The sequence below is a fragment of the Phodopus roborovskii genome, unplaced genomic scaffold (genome assembly GCF_943737965.1).
Source record: "Phodopus roborovskii unplaced genomic scaffold, PHOROB, whole genome shotgun sequence".
Taxonomy (NCBI): domain Eukaryota; kingdom Metazoa; phylum Chordata; class Mammalia; order Rodentia; family Cricetidae; genus Phodopus; species Phodopus roborovskii.
In genome coordinates, this window is record NW_026126434.1 from 21953907 (window position 1) to 21975558 (window position 21652).

A 21652-nucleotide genomic window follows, 5' to 3' on the forward strand; every position below is an offset into this window, starting at 1 on the left:
GGGGTGCTGGGATCACTATCTTTAATCATAACCTGTATGCCCAGTTTGCTTGGTTTGTGCAGACCCATAAGCCACCTTAATGGGTCCTATGTCCATCCTATACTATACCACACACCAAGGACAAAGGGAATGAGTAGCTTATGGAAAGCACAGCTTGGGGGGGGGTGGAGGTGGGAGGGCAGAGGGCTGTACCTCTTCTCCACATACTGCCAACTTACAAGGATGGTGCACAGCTGGTGTATTCTTTCTCTATCCCTCACTTTGGGCTGGGGATGGAGAAGCTGGCCCAGGCCACAGTGGAGATGAACTTAGATAACCTTTTTTGGGTTGCAGAACTTTGATACAGAAGACTTCCTGTACTAGTGATGCCACTGTCCAGGTGCTACCCACATGTGACCAAGTCCTCTAAAAGGGATACCAGAGCAAGGTCCCCTCCAGCTGGCAACAGCCTGTCTGGATACAGCAGGACCAAGGCCAACAAAGGAAGCTCTGACACACTCCTGTCAACCTCTACAAAGACTTGCTGAGCACAGAGGGTCACAGGGAAGCTGGAAGACACAAGAAGGAACAATGACTGGGCTCTGCTTTGGGGTCCTCGTGGCTGGTGTGGAGACCCAGTGGTCACCATTTGCTGACTTGAGGATTTGAGGGTGAGAAAGGAAGGACTGGCACATCAACCTTGGCCACACACCCCTCCCATCCACACAGGTTCTACCTCCGCTCACATTTTTATGCTATCAATACCAAAGAAACTGAGCTTGCTAGTTTTTATTTAAAAAGTGTTACTAGCCCTGTGTGGGGCTCCTATACAAAAACAAAACACAACCCAAATGAGGCTGCTTCCTGACTCTAGACTTTGGGGATGGTGCTGGGGCTTAGCAAATGGAATGTGTGCTGAAGGAAGGCACCTGGGAGGCCCTACCCCATTCCTCAGGATGGCACCAGCTGTCCCTTTGCCTCTCTTTACCAGAGGAAGGAAAGGCAGTCTTTTGAGATGCTCCGTGGAAGTTGAGCATGGATGACTTCATCACCAGGCTGGGGCAGTGTTGGCAAGACGCCTCATTCGCCTGGAATAGGAGAACAGATGGTCAGCTGGGGCCGGCCACAGGTCTGGGTGGCTACCCTCCTAGGTATGTTACTTTCCTAGAGTAGCTAGGTGTGGGGCCCATCTAGAAGGAATGGTCTCTAGCCTTTTCTTGACCTTGCGAGTCTGCTGCACAGGTCCTGTTTATAGAAACCCTGAGACCTGCTAAAGGATGTTGTTTTCTTCAAGGAAATGTACCTTGGGGCCTGATTCTCCCCCCCCCCCCCCGAAACTGCCTCTGCTAGGGAAGGTAGGTGCCTGTGGTGTACCTTGTGTTCCGATCTTGATCCCGGATTTTCTTCTCCATCTCAGCATCGGTCAGGGTCTCCAGCAGGGGGCACCACTGGTCAGCATCTCCGGTATTTCGGATGGCAATCTCCACTGTGGGAAGTGGGTTCTCACTGAGGGAAGGGAACAAGGAGAGGAACAAGAGCTAGTTAACAGAATGGCAGCTCAGAAGCCCCCCAGAAACCACTGGTTTCTACTCTGCTGTCTCTTAGGAGATGGCCAGGGCACAGCAGGAAGGCCCACCTCCTTGTCCCAGCAGCAATGCTGGGGCAGCTGGGGGATGACTTTTGCCAGGACCTGTCCAGCAGGAACAGTACTACCTCCAGCCTGGACAGCCTCCCTTCAGAACCAATTCTCAATAAGAACCAAGGATCTGCTGGCTATGGAGGTAGTTTTTTTTGGAAAGAATAGCATCTCAGGTTCAAGCCTTTTGCCAAACAGACACAATGGTGGGAACAAAATGGGATGAAGGCTATGAGGGTACAAGTACTGGGGGGGGGGGGGGTGGCTGTACCACTCTGCACCTTGGTTTCCAAGTTGGTGAGGAAGCTAAGGAGGTATCCAATATATTACATACAGCTAACCCTATCCTGGCAGGAAGCCTCACATCACGGTTCTAACCAGGTCCTCTCCTCCCTCAACTGTCACACTGGCCTTCCAGCAAGGCAGCCTCTCTGTCACCTGAGGCCAAACTCCCTACTCTACCTACAGTCCTAATCAAGTGTGTGCCTACCTGCTGTCCTGCAGTATCTTATCAGCTCTGAGAAAGGAGGAGGCAGAGGCCAGGTGGTACTTGGCAGATGAAAATGGGCTTTTTCAGTCTTTGTCTAAAATACAGGAGCAGAGTTTACTATCTGGAGGCAGCCAACATTCATTGCAGAGGCCTCTTCAGAGCCAGACAGGTCCTTACACAGCCTTTCAGGCTTCAGGGATGTGGCCTTCATAAAAGCAAGACCCTACACCAGATTCGACAGCAGAGTTGCACCAAGTTAGTACAGGCCAAACCTCACAGCTGACAGCTCACCGTAGTCCAACTCAGAAAGGCTGGGCTAGAGCCAACTCTTGGCACAAGGGTTTCAGGGACCTTGAGCCTGGATCAAGGCCAAAGTATGGGTGAAGCTGGTTCCAAGGACCAGGGATACCGTGGCTCCTTGGCTGACACAGGTCTGACATACTACTGAACCTCAGCTGACAATATCCATACCCACAGGCCCCACACAACCTGGAAGTCCAAACTCCTGCTAGTGACTCAGAGGCCAGGGACCAGTCATCCCCAACCCTGTGGTCCCAGAGCCAGCCTCTTCTCAGCAGCCTCATTTGGAAATCCAGGAACAGCCCTGGCAGACTCATCCTTCATCTATCTTCAGGTCATCTCCCTTGGGAGGGCAGACTTGAAAGGCGCCAAGCACAGGCAGAAGGAAGCAAACATGTTTTTCTCTGAGCTGGCAAACAGGCCCCTTTGTTTACCTCCCCTTGACACTGGGAAGATTTCATACCATGGGTTTGTTCATAAATAGAACTACCAAGGCTGACCATGGAAGGATGGGTGCAGAGCCAACACTAGCTGCCTCAGCTTTGTGGAGACATGGAAGCAGAGATGCTGCCCTGAGTCCCAAGTCTGTAAGCCAGCATCCATTCTTCCAAGGGAATTCCTACTCATGAACTTTGAGGTCAGGAAGGATCCTGGACACTCTCCTACCATACAAATCACTGTGTAAGGGTGTTAGAAGACAACAGTGAGAGGAAAGACTGATGCTAATGGGGCATATTTGAGTTTATTTTTGATGTAAGGTTTTTTTTTTAAGATTTATTTATTATATATACTGTTTTGCCTACATGTATACCCTCACACCAGAAGAGGGCACCGTATCTCATTATAGATGGTTGTGAGCCACCATGTGGTTGCTGGGAATTGAATTCAGGACCTCTGGAAGAGCAGCCTGTGCTCTTAACCTCTGAGCCATCTCTCCAGCCCTTTATTGTTGTTTTTTAAGACAGAATTTTCTATGTGTAGTCCTGGCTGTCCTAGAACTCATTATGTAGACTAGGTTGACCTCAAATTCAGAGATCTACATGCCTCTGCCTCTCAAATGCTGCAATTAAAGGTGTGCACCACCATGCCAGCCCTGGTTTTCTGTGACGTACAGGCAAGCTAAGAATTAGTTACCATTCTCCCTCTATAAAGAAGAGAATGAAGACATAAGAAAGAAATGACCTGCCTAAGGCTGCTTAACTGGAGGAGAGGAGACCAAATTCAACACTCACCCTAATGTCTGCAAGCCTCAGCTGCCATGCCCCTTAGGAAAGGGCAATCTGCAGGCAAGCTGCTGATACAATATATCTCTGCATTAGCCAATGCTTCCTGACATGTGATACAAACACCTAAGTATATGTTTGCATACATGTGTGTTATCGACTAAGTAAAACAACCAGATGAACTGGACTGTTATTTCATCAAAATAACAACTTAGTGCTGCAAAGGATACTAACAGAAAAAAAAATATTTATAAATCTTACATACTAAACAATGTGTATCCAGATTATATGGAGAATTCTTTCAAATCAAGAAAAACCAGTTAAAAATACAGGCCAGTGAGAGGGCTCAGTGTGAGGTCCCAAGCTCCCACAAGTGGAAAGAACAGACTCCTAAATTTGTCTGACCGCCACACATGTACACCCGAGGCTGGGGTGAGGTGAATGACCTCACAAACACAGAGCCAATAATCACCAAAAAGATACTCACTAGGAAACACAACTCCAGCCTATAATCACTTGTCACTCACCAGAAAAGCTAATCAGAACAGCAAGATAAGCCCTGGCTTGGGTGCAGAGCTCAGACCCACAGCTCTGATGGGTTCTGAAGGATGCTGCAGCCACCGGAAAAACAGCTTAGCAGTTCCTCAAATGCCAAGTGTGACAGCTCATCATATAATACAGGCTTATAGGAGGCTGGGTCAGGACGATTGCCATGAACTATATATTCGAGGCTAGCCTAAGCTACAAAGCCAAGATCCTGTCTCCATAAAACAAAAGTTAACCAGTTACCATATAATCCAGAAATACTATTACTAGATAGAGCCAAGAGAACTGACGAGTGTTTAAACACAAACAATACAAATGCCCTTAGTATTATTTACTATAGCCAAAAAGTAGAAGCAACCCACAACAGAATGGATTAGTCAGATGTATATATTTAACCAATGGAATATTATTCAGCTATAAGACTGGAGTTCTGATAATGTTTTAACATCAATGACCCCTGAACACATTATTCTAAGTTAGTCGTCATAAGTCTGTCCCTCTTTTAGGCTCAGCTGCCAAGCCCTCTGACCAAGTATACCTTTACCTCTCTGCCCAGCACATGATCCTGGCAGGGCTGTGGGTATAAGCAGCCTTATGGGTCAGACACTAATGACCTGAGCTCTACAAAGAGCTTGGAGAGGGCATTCAAACATCTCCTTTGCCCTTCCTGCCCCAACAGCTTCACCTTGGGATCTATGCCCATCCCCACTTAGAGTCAAAGCACACTGGCAGCCACACATAACACACTTGTCTTTCTCCTATGCCAGACAGGATGTTATTTGCTGGTCCCTGGCTTTGGAGCACAGGGACTGGCTCAGGAGGAAGTTATTAGTAATTTTGCTGTAGGCAATTCTAAGAGCAGCAAACTCCCTGCTGCCTAACCTAGCTCTCTATTCCTCATCAAACCCATTTCACCATATTTGTCACAGCTCTTCTTTTAAAAAAAAATTTTTTAAAATCTGCTTTATTATAACTTTATGTGTAAGTACTTTGCCTCCATATAGGTATGTGTACCAGGTGCACACGGAGACCAGAAGAGGGCACCAGATCCTCTGAAACAAGTTAGAGATGATTGTGAGCCACCAAATGGGAGCTGGCAATCATCCTGGGTCCTCTGTAAGAGCACCGAACTATCCCTACAGTCCTTGTCATAACCCTTTTGTCTTCATTCTGGTATGAGATGTCTGTGTTGCTGTATTTCAGTTTTGTACTCAGGAGACTGATGGAGCCCCTTACCAGTTTGTCAACCTCCCCCCCCCCCCATGCTTCTTGTTCCTGCCCTGGCCTTTATCAGGACTCCATCCCACCCCACCCCCCACCCACCCACCACCCCTGGCTTTTCAAGACAGGGTTTTTCTGTCTAACTGCCCTGGCTGTCCTGGAACTCACTTGTAGGCCAGATTGGCCTCAAACTCAGAGATCCACCTGCCTCTGCCTCTGCTGGGATTGAAAGCATGCACCCAGCATCACTGCCTGGCCTTTATCAGGCCTTCCAATGCACAGGCATTGTGGTCTTGCTTACACATGCCCTGTGACCAGCAGCTTTCTCTGCTACTCTGTGTACACAACCAAAGGCCAGGGACTATGGGGTAGGTTTGGAAGGGTATGGGACATGGACATGCAGAGAATGGCAGACTGGCTAGAAGAAACTTAGTGTGCTTCCAACATGAAGTGAGAGAGGCTTAGAACTTAAAACTCCATTAAGAGGTCATGGAACTCAGTGCCTGTCATATTCTGTGCATGGCAGAAATCAGATCAGGGCTCCTTTTAGCAAGGAGGACCTACAAGGATGGCAGGGACAACAACCCTTTCCTTGTGTAAGTGGTTGAGAAATCCCTACTTCCACACATCCATGGGGGAGGCACCACAGTGCTGAGAAAGCAGGGAGCATCAGGGGTTCTGGCTGCCCCAGGCCTCTGCACTTTAGACTCTGATTCTCATGTAGCCTGAATGTCACTGTCAGGTCTTGCAGTATGGGTAGCACCCCAGCTGAACAGATGGTACAACACATAGGACAAGTGTTGAGAGATCAACAGGCCTGCTTGGCTGGGAAGATAAAGTAGCACTTTCTGATTCCAAAAACAAGTGCTTAGGACGTATTCCAGGGATCCAGGCAGATCCCAACAAGCAACTCATGTGCCTACTAAGCACATCAAGGGTTGGGCTGAGGGGGCTCATACCCTTTTGGACAGGCCTTATTCCTTTTCCCTCAAAACATTTTTGTTATTTTTATGTGCGTGGATGTATTGCCTAAATGCATGTCTGCATACCCCTTACATTCCTGGTGCTCAGAGAGTGTTGGATTCCTATGAAACAGAAGCTACTTCTCTCCAGCCCCTTTTCTCTTGCTTATATGGACAGAAAGCCCCAAGGAAGCTGATTCTTGGCACATCTGGTAAACCTAGCTGAGTCCAAAACCCACTAACAAACTACCTGAACTGTACATCTTTGTAAAAAGCCCTTTGTTCATGCTTTTGGTAAGCATTCCAATTCAGTGAAGTCTTTTTCCAACATAGGCAAGAAAGTGGATAAAAATGTGAGACCAGAGGGTAAGATGACCATGGATCCTACCTGAAGGCGTAGGTCTTCTGGTGCCAGCTCAGTTGTCCCCGGATGCTGTATGCAATGGTGGTAACAAACTCCCCACCCAAACCCAGCTCCGAACACAGCTTCAGGGCAAATTTCTCTGGGGAGTTCTCCTTCTCTGACATGTCCCATTCAAACTGGTCCACCAGGGAGATGTTTCCCACATGGATGTTCAGCTGTGGCAAGAACCAATAAATACAGGTGAGGGCAGCCCAGGAATGCTGTGAGGAAGTGGGGACGAGCCATTCTCAACTGCCAGATCAGAATGAATTCTGCTCATGACTCAGGAGCTAAAAACCAAGGCTAGCCCTTGTCGTCTAGTCCCTTGTTTACAAAATAGGATTGCCCTCACACACCTCCTAGCTTGTCACTAGACACTGAGGTTCTGGGCACCTGATCTGATCTTAGCCTCTCTTCTCATCCCCCTCTATCTCATGCTGACCAAGTGTCTTCTGTGTCCTGTGGTAATCAATTTTTATGTAGCTATGCTGACTATTTAGGACTCAGCTTGCATGCCACTCTTCAGACTGTTCCTGAGTCTGTTTTAAGCCACTGTCTCTACCCTAATGTCACTGCTTTACAGTCATCTTGCCAAGCAGCCAACAGGTACACTTGCCCTATCTACTTCCTTGCCCCTTAGAAAGATATGTCTATTTTCAAAATCCAACTCCACAAAGTAGTCCTCTGCCCTCCATTTATCGTGACACACACATACTAGTAAATAGTTAAAAAAAATTCAACACAGCGAGACACATGCATCACAGCATATACACTAATAATAAAGCTAAAAACACTGGGCAGTGGTGGTGCACACCTTTAATCCCAGCACTCAGGAGGCAGAGGCAGGTAAACTTCTGTGATTTGAGGCCAGCCTGGAACACAGAACTAGTTTCAGAACAGCCAGGGATATACACACAAACTCTTGTGTTGAACTGCCCTGCTCCCCCCCCCCAAAGTAATAAAACAAAATATATTTTTCTAAAAATCCAACACAGTAAGATTACTTTATACCCATTAGGATGACTATTATCAAACAAGGAAGTAAGTAAACAAGAGATGAAGCAGAGAAGGGAGGTAGGCAGGGAGGGAGGGAGGCTGATAAAAACAGCTTTTGGTGACTATAGGGAAATACTGGAACCTTTGTGAATTGTTAGAGGGAATACAACTGTTGTGCAAGTTTGGTAGGTCCTCCAAATGAAAGGGTAGCCAAGTGATGTGGGCTTTTAACTTATGAGTAGAAACCCTGAAGAGCTGGAAGCAGGAATACTAGCAGGTGTTGGATCATAAAATATTTCTGGTCCAGCACCTAAGAATATCACACTGATACTGCACATCTCAACTATGGGCTTTCATACATCCTCAGCCACCAGCCACTTTCACCTTCTAACTCTGGGATTGGCTCAAAGCACTGGCTGCCCTACCCACAATGTGACACTTTCCTCTGAAAAGTCAGCTCCCCTTCCTGAGGACAGTCAGGTTGTCCCTGAAGGACACCCTCCCAGAAACTGCATCCCAAGCAAGAAACCCTGATGGACTTCCACCAAGGGCTGAGTCCTCTTGTACCAACCTTGATGATGACGCGCTGGTCAGATTGGTCCTCCAGGATGCTGTCTGTGGGGTAAGACTCAATCTGCTGTCTAATGGCAGAGGCGATAGCTGGTACAAAAGTCAGCGGGTTCAAATCCAGGTCATCACAGAGGATCTCTGAAAACATCTCAGGGGTCATTAGCTTCTCTGAAATCAGAAAATGAAAATATCCAAGCTATTTTTAGTGCCTCATCTCATGGTGCCCACACCTGTCCTGGCTTCTCCCTTGTTCCCCTTTCTCCTTTGTATGTTTACTTTTTAAAAGTTTTTACAACTTGTTCTTTCCCAATTTCATACAAATATGTCAAGTACCTTGGTCACATTTCTATTCCCTGCTATCTTTTTCTTTTTGAGATAGGGTCTCCTTATGTAGCTCTTTATGGCACCTCCACACCTGGCTGTCTTTTTACCCCTCAGACAGGGTCTTTTGCAGAGCCAAGTTTTAGTGTTTCCTGCTCTGGACTGTGCTGCTGGTGCCTTGAGATTCTTTGTCTGTCCCCAAACACTCAAGATTTTCTCTTACACTTTCCCCATCAAGTTTCATGGTTTTGTGTTTTATATTCCAGATTCTAGAGTTTAATATTAGGTGTGAGATTAGGTCAAAGTTTATTATCTTTGGGTATTCAATTGCTCCAATCAACTGAATTTGCATCTTTTTGTTAAAAATCAATAAGGGGTGAGGGTAGAGGCACAAGAGCACATATGTGGCCTTGTGACATTAGAAACAGTGCCCTACAAGTTGAGAACTACTACTCTAGAGCTAACCTGAAATTCCATATTACCGTCATCGTTTTTGTTTATGTTTTATTTGTTAGAGGCTCACAAAAGCAGCCTAGACTGACTGTGCAATCCTTTTACCTTCCCAAGTCCTAGGATTACAGGGACATGACACAGTGCCTGATTTTAGATCACGACATGTTAGCTGGACTATGGAATTTTTAGAGGCCTGTGGGTGAAGTGTGCCTAGGTTCTCAGAAGCCAAAGGGGGCGTCACCAGCAAACTGTGATGGGCCTGAGGCTGGCCCAGCATCTCAGGTCTCCCACTTTCAGATCTCTTTGTGCCTCTTTTCATAGCCCCGCCCCACAGTGATCTCATGGGCCCTGATTTTAGAAATGCACCCTTTTTTTGTTTATTTTTTTTGACACAGGATTTCTCTGTAGCCCTGGCTGTCTTGAAACTCACTCTGTAGACCAAGATGCCTTGAAATCACACAGACTTGCCTGCCTCTGCCTCCCAGTGCTGGAATTATGAACACAGGTTCCCACCTCAAATATAAAATAATGTTTCTCCATGGCTTGTTCAAACACCCTAAGTGTTGTTGATCCCTTTTCCCTCCCTCTGCCTGTTTTGTTCTATGCTGTTATTTTATTCCATCCACATTCTATGTTGCTGACCAGATCAAGCCAGCCATTAAAGCCATGCACAACCACACATTTTATTTGTTTGTTTGCTTGCTTATTTAGTTATCAACAGCTGGAAGCACAAGGCAGTGCTTAGTTTTTGGCAGCTGGGAGCTTACGATAGTGCAGGTAAGCCCAGCCTTCGCTAATGAGTGAGTACCCCTTCTTGTTACGTTGGTTTCACTGCTACATAGGCAGACTGTCAGTGTGTCCTCGTTTTTCTCTAAGTAACTTCATTTCTACTTTTTGCCATGAGTTGAAGCAGTGTGAGGCCTCAACAGAAGAAAACCATACTTAGCAGCTGAACCTTCAACTTTCTGGCTTTCAGACACATATCAGAGGGAATCGCTTATATTTATTTATAAATTGCCCAGGTATTGGGTATCCTGTTATATAGCAAAAGAGAAACAACTAAGATACATGCCTAGTCCACAAGGAATAGCGCCATTGGCCAAACAAGAACCATGTTTCTAGACTTAAGAACCATGCCATAAGGCTTCAAATGTCAAATAGAGAATCTGCCTGACAGGCAGATGCTTGGAAAGTGGGCCATTTTCATATAAAGCCCAGGCAAAGCTGACCCATCCACATACCATTCATGTTCCAGGTAAAGGCATCCCGCAGCTTCTGCCCATCAATCTCCATGTCCAACCGGATGGGTACCAGCACCTCAGGCTGGGAAGCATTCTCATGGATCACAGCTGGATCATGGTCATCAAAGCTGAAAGTGACACCACAGCAGCTGTCAGTCAGGGCTCCAGGGTTTCCTATGTCTAGGTCTCCAGGGACCAAGTTTCTAGCTTACCTTTGCACTGTGGGTTACTGTAAATATGGTTGGAAGGGAAAGGCCATTTCATGTAGACATTTGTCATCTAACGCTGAGACAGCACAGAAGATGTTATCAGGGGTCCCAGTCTAATGGGAGTGCAGAGGGGCAAAAAACGACAAGCTCAAACATGTCTAGGGTTAAGTTCTGTAACAGGGTGGGGCAGTGTGCTTCATGAATGCATCAAGAAGAGCCAGGAAGTTCTGCCCAAGAAAGAAACCCTAGACATGCTAGCAAGGTCTAGTAGCTCATGCCTGTAATCCCAGCACTTGGGAAGCTGAGACAGGAGAATTGCCAGCAGTCTGAGGTCATTGTGGGATACAGAGTGAGATCCTGTCTCAAAACAAAAACTACCCCCTTCCCCTTAAGGCTCAGCAAACATTTCAGGAGAGGGGTGGGAAAACACTAAGGCTATAGGTCAAAGCTTAACGAACCTCTGAAGGGAGCAATGCCCTGCCCATACCTTGGTTTTGGCCTGTGAACCTCTTCCAGACTCTGAATTTTAGAACTAGGAAAAACTAAATCTGTCACTACAGTGCTTCGTTTCAGCAGCCACAGAGAACTGACAGAGTGGGAGCCACATGGCTATTACCTAAACCCCCAGATTGACTGCGGGCATCAGATGAATCATATAGCAGGGAAAGACCTAGGGACTGTGTCCCCAAGAATTACACTGAGAGATTAGGGAAGGGGGTGAGAGAACAGAGCAGGGAGCCAGGGAGGATGGGGAAGGCCAAGAATGACATCCTGGAAGAGAACAGCATCCGAGGCAGTGTCAGGGTAGCAGTTGTGAAACACAGGGTCACTGAACAGTGCCTCTCTGGCAGGAGACTACAGAGCGCTGGAGGAAGAAGGGGGAGTCTGTACAGAGGCTAAGCATAGCAGCGCCTACTCACCACAAGGGGAAGGTTCTCTTCTTGTCCCGACCCATGCGGTTCCTGTTGATGGTGGTAGAACATGGCACAGCATCCAGATGATGGGAGCTGTTGGGCAAGGTGGGTACCCACTGACTGTTTCTCTTGGCCTTCTGTTCCCTGGAGACACACAGAGAGAGAGAGAGAGAGAGAGAGAGAGAGAGAGAGAGAGAGAGAGAGAGAGAGCAGGAGTCATGTTTGCTCACTCAGACTCTACTCATGCTCAGTGGGCACTACTGTGACCTGGGCAGGTTCCAAGCTCCTGTGGAGGACATGTGGACATTTCTTACACTGTGGGACTCCTCCTGGCACCTAGAGGCATCTGTGTGAGAAGAAGGGCACAAAAGTATTAGATACAGAAGGGCATGGTGGTGGCACGTTTTTAATCCCATAGCTCAGGAGGCAGATGGATCTCTGTGACAGAGTTACACAGTAAGACACAGTCTCAAAAGACAGACGGACAGATGACAGATGGACAGACAGACAAAAGAAGGAAGGAAGGAAAGAAGGAAGGGAGGGAGGGAGGAAGGGAGAAAGGGAGTGATACAGCCAGGTACAAGCTGGTCTTAACCATGTCATGATGTACTGCACTATAAACTAGAAATGGCTTGTACAAAAGCACATTATCTAATTAGGGGAAGAAGAATAAGACACAGACTTCCCAGAATGTCCTGGAAAGAGGAGTTAGATGCTGAGTCAGGGCTCAGTGGGCAAAGATCTGCAGAAAAGAGACTTGATACGATTGGGCCAAACTGCTACTCTAATTCCCTCCCTGCTCCACCCTCACTCAAAATGTGGTGATGCTGTCAGACAAAGCTGGGGGCAGCAAGAGCAGCAAGAGTAAGATGTAAGCAGGCTTAGTTAAGGGCTCCTGACTCCCTGGCTTTGAATTAAGCCTTCTGAGAAGCTGGGACTACAGACCTGGCTGGTTGTGATTTTAGATGTGATGGCCATTCCAAAATGCACTGTCTTCTAGACACTAAGCTTACAGAACTATAGAAGCGAGGAAAATTGATTGATACATATATTCTAGGAAATAACACTGGAGATAAATAACCCGTGCAACATGAAAACTTTTTTTCCCCAAATTCCAGGTTATTCTTACTTTTGGGAAAAGTCCCAAAGCTATTTCATACTGAATAGCCCCTGCTGAGTTAGACAAAGGAGAACCCCGGGGAGAACCCCAGTGCTTTGCTGGTTTGTCTTCCCTAGCCAGACCCTGACTAGCAGACAAGAGCCCCTGTGTGCTGCCCACTGGGCTAGTTAGCTTTAACTTTCTATTTGTCACAGCCCAGAATCACAGGTGAGGAGAATTTCCATGAGGAACCCAGATCTAGGCTAGCCTGTGGTCATTTTGTGGGGAATGCTCTTGTCTGTTAGTTGCTATGGGACGACCCAGCCCACTGTGGGCAGCAGCATTCCCTGGGCTTGGCATCCTGAACTGTATTAAGAATGGAGAAGCTAGCTGACCTGGGTGTAGTGGCACACACCTTTAATCTGTGAGTTCCAGGCAAACCAGGGCTACAGAGTGAAATCCTGCCTCAAAAAATAAATACATAAACAAATAAATACAAGAATAAAAACCAAGCTATTGATGGAAGCAGGCAGCATGGGTACATGTTTCTCTTCGTTCTTGACTATGGATGTGAGGTGATTAGCTGTCTGAGTTCCTGCCCGGCTGTCTCTCAATGGTGAACTATAACCTAAAACTAGAAGTCCTTCCTCTAAGTTGCCTTTTGTCAGGGTATTTTACCACAGCAGCACCAATGACAGAACACATACCTTTATACCCCACCACACGGCACTCACAGCTCCTGCAGCAACTGTCTACTAGCGTTCAAAGTGAGGCCAACAGCACGTTCTAAGACAGGTCAGGACTTTGTCTTTGGGGCAGAGCCTTTAACTATAACCTTTATTCTGAAGAAAAAAAGCTAAAGTCTGGGACCAGATGCTGGGCAAGGGTAGTAGGGGCAGGGAATGAAGCAGTTTGGCCAGGACCTTACCAAGTCTGCAACACTGTAGGCCTGGCTCTGACCTTAAGGTCTGCTTTCACCTTTGAGACCTGGACCATAGCCCAACAACTGGGGACTAATTTGCACAGGGCTTAACAGCTGGGGCAGCAAGACCAGTTTCCAACTTGGTCTATGTGGACAAATGGTTCATGAGTATGTGAAATTTTAAGTAGCAAATTCCTAAGCCCCACTCAGATTAAGTGAGTGTCCATCTCTGGAGAGGACTGGCATTCTTTGCACCTTCCAGACAATTCCAGGGTAGTTGGGCTTGTATCTGGAAACTCCAGACCTTTATTATTGACTTCTTCTGTGCTGACCCCACCCACCCCTTGACCCTCAAATCCTGCTCTATCTCCAATCTTTCTTCCATTACAAAAATTTCTCAAGAATTCTAAGAGGGGACAAACTATCCAGTGGCAGGAAAGGTGGATTGACAGGCCCAATGTCAGGCTGACTGAACAGTATAGCTGTTTACTTCTAACTTTGGACACCCCTATCCCTGTTGTTTTGGCTTCCAAGGCAACAGGAATCTAATCCCTCAGCTGGTCCTCATATGACACTATCAAGAAATTGTTTACCACTGTATAAAGGGTTCCCAGCTGACATGTGCAAACATAAAAGTGTCATCCAGATGTACATAATTTCCTTCTGTTACTTCCTGGGAAGGCCTAGTTATCCTTATGTTCTTACCACATCCCTTGGGGAGAACAAAAATCTGCTGAGCATGCGTCTACAGCGCCCACCAGCCTGGATGCATGCCACCTTCTCTGGGGCTGAGGGGGACCAGAAAAGCAATCTAGCAACAAAGATGAAACATCCTCATGGAAATAATTTTCAATAGGCACATCACTCTGAACAATACCTTCCTCCCCCACTATTCTCTGGGTTTTGTACATTAAACTTTTTTGTTTTTTGATAGGGTAGCCTATGCAGGCCTTTAAATCAAGATCCTCCTGCTTTTACTTGAGAGTTCTGGGGTTACAGGTGTGGTCACACTGACTAGCTTTTCTTTTTAAGCTTTGAATTTTTAAAATGACATGAGTGACTAAGGATATAACTCAACGATAACACATTTTAGCCAAGAGGCCCTGGGCTCCATTTTTCACTCCACCTCCAATAGAACAAGATTACAGAAGAAGACAAACATTCTTCCTATGTTTTTTTACCTCTTGTATTTCTAGATATGGACTATACTCTAGTTATTTGTAAACTGTGGTCTAGGGTATATATAGCTCAGTGGTGGACACATCTCATGGAGCCCTGGGTCCAACCCCTATCACAACTATCCATTCACCAAATCTATTAGAGTTTTCAGTTTGCTTTTAAGTCTAGATGTGGAGACACTACATACAACACAGTAAAAATTTAATTACTTGCTTTTTTGTTGACACATTATTTTCCTAAAAGTTATATTCTAGGCTGGGAAGATGGCCCAGTGGGCACAGGCACTTGCTCTACAAGTGTGATGATCTGAACACATGTAAACATGGAGGGAACTGATTCTACAAAGCTGTCCCCTGACCTCTACATGCATGTGCCTACAATAATACACCTTTAAAAAGTTATTTTTAAAAAGTATCTCCAGCAGCAGTGGCAGGCAGAAATCTGAGTTTGAGGCCAACCAGGTCTACACAGTGAGCTCCAGGACAGCCAGGGCTACATAGAGAAACCTTGTCTCAAAAACAATATTTTTTTTTCCTGGCTGGGTGGTGGTAGTACATACCTTCAATCCTAGCATCTGTGAGGGACAGGCAGGTGGTCTGAGTTCAAGGCCAGACTCGTCTACAGAGTGAATTCTATGACAGCCTGGGCTACAGAGAAACCCTGGTCAAAAACAAACAAACAAAAACCAAAGACCTGTTTGGAACTGGGGGCTATGGCTCAGTTGGTAGACTGCTGCCTTGTATGTACAAAGTCCTAGGTACCAGCCCCAGCACTATTATAATCAGGTATGATGGTATTCGTAATCAGAGCATCCAAGAGGTAGGGCAGGAGGATTCTAAGTTTAACACCATACTTAGCCTCACAGCAAGTGTTAAGACCAGCTGGGCTACATGAGACCTGTCTCAGAAAGAAAGGAAAAGATTCTTTCAAAGTCCCACCTGTGTGTACTCAAATCCATAGTTTCTTTTGGAAGTTTATCTGAGTCAAACAAGTCTCAGATTCAGAACATTCCAGAACTCAAGACTTGACCTATGTTTGTTAAGAATGTCAAATAAATAAATGAAATAAAAAATCAGGTGTTCAAGCTGGGCGTTGGTGGCACACACCTTTAATCCCAGCACTCAGAGAAGGCAGAGGCAGGCAGATCTCTGTGAGTTTGAGACCAGCCTGGTTTATAGAGCTAGTTCCAGGACAGGCTCCAAAGCTAAAGAGAAACCCTATCTCAAAAAAGAAAAAACAAACAAACAAAAAAACCCAAAAAAAAAGAATGTCAAAGATACAGAAAAAACTTAGAAACCTAGGTCAGGCAATTATAAACACACAATGAATGAGTAACTTTCACTTTACCCCGCTCTTCAGTATGAGACCCCTGCCCATGTCCCTGAAACAACCCAAGATTATGAAGGCATACCTGAGATAGGTGGGGGGCTCTGTGCTGATGGACACAGCCTTGTATTTCTCATCGTTGCCATCCAGAATCTCTTCTACCTCGGAGGCTTTCAGGAGCGTCACGCTGGTGGCGAGGGTGGTGTACCCATGATCTGTAAGCAGAGAGACCCACTGTGGTCATCCTGCAGTGGTGTGAACAAGCTGACAACCAACTTGCTACAGCACATGAGGTTTTCACATGCAGGAGGTGGAGAAAGCAAGGTGTCAAACTCACTACTGCTGAGTGCTAGCCTCTTCCAAAAGGGTAATCCGCACTGGGGCTTTACCTAGACATCCCAGTGGAGAAAGCCTCTGGTGGGATGGATTTGGACTAATTTGCCTTTTAAGAGCACTAGCTCAGGGGCAGACATGTTTGGGGTAACTGCAGCTTAGGAGTAACACCCCAATGGGAAGAGGTCTGACACCACCACAATCTAAAACACAAAGCAAGATGGGAGACAGAATGAAAGATGAATCCTCTTCTTTTAAAACAAGAGCCCAGAGAGTTGGAAAGAACTGTTTTACACCAGGCAAAAGTTACCGTCCCTGAGTCAGGCCAGATGTGCTGTCTGGAAAACAAGACAACTTCATACCATGTGACCCCCAGCTCTTCTAGAGAATCTTTGTCAAGCGCTGCTACTCATCAGCTGCTTAGCCATGCTGGAGGACTCACTTGGTTATAGGGAAGGAAGGTACATGTAGAAAGATCACTAGGACTTCATGGGAACTCAAGGAAGGGTAGGCAAAGCTAGGCAGCCACCATGCTAGTGACTGCACTCCTCTTGTGGCAGAGGGGACACAAAGGAAACTGTCTCAGGTAATAGTGGGTATCTCTTTCAGTAGTGAATAAAAAGCAGCTCTGGCTCCTGCATTAAAAGAACCCCCAATATACCACAACAGACAACTACGTTAGCACCTACAGACAAGACACACTACAGACTGCTCGTGAGCACGCATGCATGCAGGTACACACGCACCCAGGCCCAGGGCAGCTCTCTACAGGGTGCCTCTGCTAAGTGGAAAGCAGTTTTGCCACCTGCCAAATGGCATGCTGTACCCATACCCAAATGTTCCTGCTAGAGGCCCCAAAAATGTATGAAGAGCATCTTCACTCTGCATAGAGTTGCCATTCCCAGAGCTTTCACTAGTTTCAATAGTGCCAGGTGGCTCACCTAGCAAGTCCAGGCACAGGGCAGGCCACGCGCAATGGGCACATGCACATGAGCTTAGCACACTGGTTGCCAAGATGAAGTATTATGGGATGAATGTGCTCTAGGAGGGAAGCAGTGAAAGCCCCAGAGGAAAGTGAGGGCTAGGGCCACCATCTGCTACTAGGGCTGCAAGGACAACTATGGTGACACACTCACAGCAAATGGTAGCAAATCACGCATTCCTAAAACGTTTTGAAACCATTGTGTCTTCACGGCACCTGCTACCACCCTGGCCCTGGCCCCTCACACACCCACTGGCCCAGCCAGGAACACACAACGGTGGAGCATCAAAGGCTCCCTGAGCCACTCTCACCTGAACCATGCATGCACTGGCAGGGTGGCCCTGCCCCTGGGGTGCTCCCTACCAAACTAAGGTCAGGCTGCAATGAAGACACTGGAGTGAAAACGTTTTATCTTCATGACATAAGCAGTGGTTTTGAAACAGGTTTACAAACCCTCGTGAAGACGCACCCTTAGTGTTAGGTTTTGTTTTTTTACCATGTGACGATGCAACTATTTTCTTCCTCTCTTCCACAGTGGCTAGTCGCCTCCAGAGCGAGGGGTATCTCTTGTACAGAGAACCTCGGAACATACGGAGGTAGTTCCCCACCTATGAGTAAAGCAAGAAGGCTCATTATGAGGGTCAGACCATCCATCACTATGCCAAAAGGCTCTGGCACAGAGGGCTTTCTGGATCAAGTACATGAGATACAAAGCCTCCAGACGCCAGCCTGTCAGCAGCCATAAAACGCTTTCTGCTGACATCAAGGGTTCAACAGCAGTGCACATCTGGCTGGAATCTGTGTATCCTAACATCAGAACCAAGTTCCAAAAGGCCTGACCACATGTCTATTAGGGAGGATCCCAGCCCTCAGTAACGAGCTTGTGATGTTGATCAGGACGAGAAATTTCTTGGCACTTTTCTGAAATCTGAGACTCCTGTGACCTCCTTTCATCTTAAGAAGCAGACTTTGATATTTTTACAAGGCAATAAACACCAAAATGTCTTTAATTTTAGACAGATGCAAGATAATTTGCCCTGCTGCCTGTGTTGCTTTGTTTAGTAACAAAACTCAAACCAGAGACACCAAAAGAATTTTCTGAGTCTAAAAAGCCCTATATTAGTAACTCCTGAACTATCATAGAAATCACTACTTCCCCCGAGTAATAGCTTAGTTTGCTCGTAGCAACACTTAAGTACAGCCTTCATGAAAATCTAGTCCTGTGATTTTTATGAAGATCCATGGATTCACTGACTTATCAGAAATGATGTCTGCAGAGTCACACTGTGGGGACAACCAGAGGATACAGTGCAAGGTGCTGGCTAGCATAGAAATGGCTATATAGACCAGGCTGGCCTTGAACTCACTGGGATGGGCTTGCCTTTGTTTCCCAAGTGCTGGGATTAAAGGTGTGCATTACCACGTCAGGCCCTCCAGTCTGAATTCTGCTCTAGAGAGGCTCACTTCCATTATTCTTTCACCTTCTCTACCTATCATAGTGTAAGTTTATTAAGAGAAAGTTGTGTCTCCATTTTTCTTCAGGAGAGATTTACAACAGCCAGAACTGCTGAACAGACTATACACACACAACAAAGACTCCTTGTTGCTACTTAGTTTGTGGGTCATTACCATCCAAGGTAAAAGTACAGTTTTCATTCATTTTAACAAAGAAGTCAGCAATGTTGTCTTCCACAGCTACTGAGAGGGTCCTGTAGGGTGTCTGTACCACAGAGCCTTCCTAAGGTCCCTTCAGAGCTTAGCATGCTAGGGCCTGACTGCTTGGCTTTTCCTAAGTCAATCTTTGCCCCCTCTGGAATACAAAAGAAGATTCTGGATTTGGGTATTCATTTCTTCAAATTTTGTGACTCAAGTGGCACGTGGTAGAACGATGGTGACACAATCATACCACTGTAGATACCCTCCCAAAGGAGCTCCACAGATTTGAGAGACACTGCTGGTACTGCCATGTCTGGCCCACCTGTCAGAATACTGTCGTCATTTTCAGAGGAAGGGGACAAGGACCATCATCTAGACAATACTGCCAACAGGAGTCATAGGATTTAGTACCCCAAGAACCTAAGTTCTCCTCAAAGCCAAAGCCAGGCCCCAAAGAGCAAACACCCGATCCATTTTGGTCTCAGGGTAATTATTCCCATTCAACTGGGAGGGCCAAGGCTGAAAGCAGGTGGTTTAGCTTTCAAAAACTTAAAACATGCTATGATGACAATGACCTCAAAAAGCCATGCATCTCCAGTTTAAGCATCTCATATACATGAGGAAAACGGAACCAGGCCAGCCCAGAGTTCAGTGGATGAGCGTGTGTTTAGCACAAGGCTCAATTCCCAGCACAAGAAAAAAGAGGGAAGTTGGGGAAGGCAGAGGGAGAGGGTAGGAGGAAAAGCAAGCTGTCACTTAGCCTCCCGGTGTTTTCCCCATCTGACCAGATGTCTTTCAATTGCTCCACCAGATGAGTATTTTCTTTTCAAAACTACCATCACCCACTTCTAAGTTGAGGCCGGATTTACCTTTTCATATGTTAGACCAGGTATACGTTCCTTTCAACAAGTTGTTCTGTATGGAATGCTGAACCTTACATACCTGTCATTTTGAGCAGATGCCTACTGGCCAACAAGGACCATTCCCAGCACAGCCACTGTGGGATAGCAGCATTGAAGTGATGGTTCAAACACATCATGGCAGTTCCCACTTTTGTTTAGTGACAATGGGAACTCCTAAGTCCTGATGCCTCTGACTACATTGGCCCTGTTACCTGATACAGCTACATCAAGAATGCTCTGACTACATTGGCCCTGTTACCTGATACAGCTACATCAAGAATCATGAGGTGTCCTGAAAGCCTCGGTCTGCGGGGAGGTTTTATTCATCATGCAGCACTAAGCTGTCAAAAAACAAAATAAAAACCTAGCACGCAACCAAAAACCAACCACACACTAATGAAATGGAGTCTAAAACACAGAACATGGCGGTCAGGAGCTAATTGCTGGCATCTGAATCAGCTTTAGTTCTCCTGTATGGGGAGCACTTACCTCCTTACTGACAGACATCCATACATCTGAATTTTATGCCCACCATCTTTTTGTTTTTTTTCTTTTGAGACGGTCTCACTATGTAGGTCAGGCTGGACTCAAACTCACCCTCTACCTCCTGAGTGCTTAAGGGTGCACCCCAATGCCTGGCTACCCATATCTTTTCTTTCTTCTTTTGAAAAAGAGGGACATAAGCAGGGTGTGGTGCACATGCCATTATTGATCCCAGAACTTGGGAGTCAGAGGCCAGGTGGATTTTTCTGAGTTCAAGGCTGGCTAGCCAGGGTTACATAGAGAGACCTTGTCATAGACAACCATACACTAGTTGGTGGTTGACCTTGGAAGGAAAGCTAGTTTGAGACAATTTGTAAAAAACAAACAAAAACAACAACAAAAACATCTTAGGTTTTCCTAAGAAAACTTGTCCATCTGATTCAACAGAGGCTCTCTTCTAGTTATGGATTTGTATTCCCTATAAAGTCAAAATCGGCTCACAGATATCCAAAGTTTTGGTGCTTCTGGTCTCGGGGTCTCATCCACCCAAAAGCAAACATCCTTCTTAGATAATGAAGACCATAATGCTTCTGTGGCCCACCTCTGAGGCAAGAGACAAAGCGGGGGGGGGGGGGGAGAGGCCTTCCTAAGCCTCGTGCAACTAGAGATTTCAAGACCACGGCAGTGGGGTACACGAGAGCACCAAAGGGTTCAAGAGCAGTACCGCACCTCCACCTCCAAGCGCCCAGGGGCTTCCCTAATGTCCTTTTTGTATCTGTCTGCAGTGTAACCCTAAGCTTGGGCAGATGAGCTTAAGGTTTGAACAAGTGGGTAAAGCAAACCCAGAGGGTCCAGGAGGCTAAGGACCCGGCCACGCCCAACAGGCCACGCCCCAAACGCGAGCACGCGCCCGCCTCTGGGATGAATGGAGGCGCGCACTCGGGGATCACAGGCCCGCTCCGGGCTCGAGCCGGCAAGCCGCTTCCCTGCCGGGAAGCCGAGAACGCGCCGCGGGCTACCTCGGAGCCGATCATGTAGAACTCGCCGTCGTCCTCCAGCTGGAACTTGACGGGCTTCTGCCCGAAGGTCTTGCTCAACGCCATCATCATCATGGCGGCGGGGGAAACCGGCAGCCGGGGTCGAGCTGGGAAGAATCCGGTGGGCTGGGGCGGGGCCGAGGTGCGTTGTACTGAAGGGAACGGAGGCCGGGAGGTGAAGGGCGGGCAGGGAAAGCCAAGCGGGCGGGCGGGCGTGCCACTACTGGGCTCCTCAGCGGCCGCCGAAAACGACGAGCAGGCCGCCCTCC

The 21652-nt window shown here is 46.9% G+C and overlaps 1 protein-coding gene across 2 annotated transcripts; it reads right to left on the reverse strand.

The window, feature by feature from the left end:
- Positions 1 to 753: 753 nt before the first annotated feature.
- On the reverse strand, positions 754 to 21539 carry Smarcb1 (SWI/SNF related, matrix associated, actin dependent regulator of chromatin, subfamily b, member 1). 2 transcript variants are annotated; one of them, XM_051186928.1, is made up of 9 exons: positions 21366 to 21539; positions 17802 to 17913; positions 16076 to 16205; positions 11471 to 11608; positions 10342 to 10469; positions 8328 to 8494; positions 6746 to 6936; positions 1354 to 1485; positions 754 to 1067 (listed from the first exon to the last, which is right to left on the reverse strand). In XM_051186928.1, the coding sequence occupies exons 1-9, from the start codon at positions 21456 to 21458 to the stop codon at positions 1028 to 1030; spliced, it is 1131 nt and encodes a 376-aa protein (XP_051042885.1). In that variant the 5' UTR covers positions 21459 to 21539; the 3' UTR covers positions 754 to 1027. The 2 variants fall into 2 exon arrangements, with proteins under 2 accessions (XP_051042885.1, XP_051042884.1); XM_051186927.1 differs by having other exon boundaries at positions 17775 to 17913.
- Between the last annotated feature and the right edge of the window lie 113 nt (positions 21540 to 21652).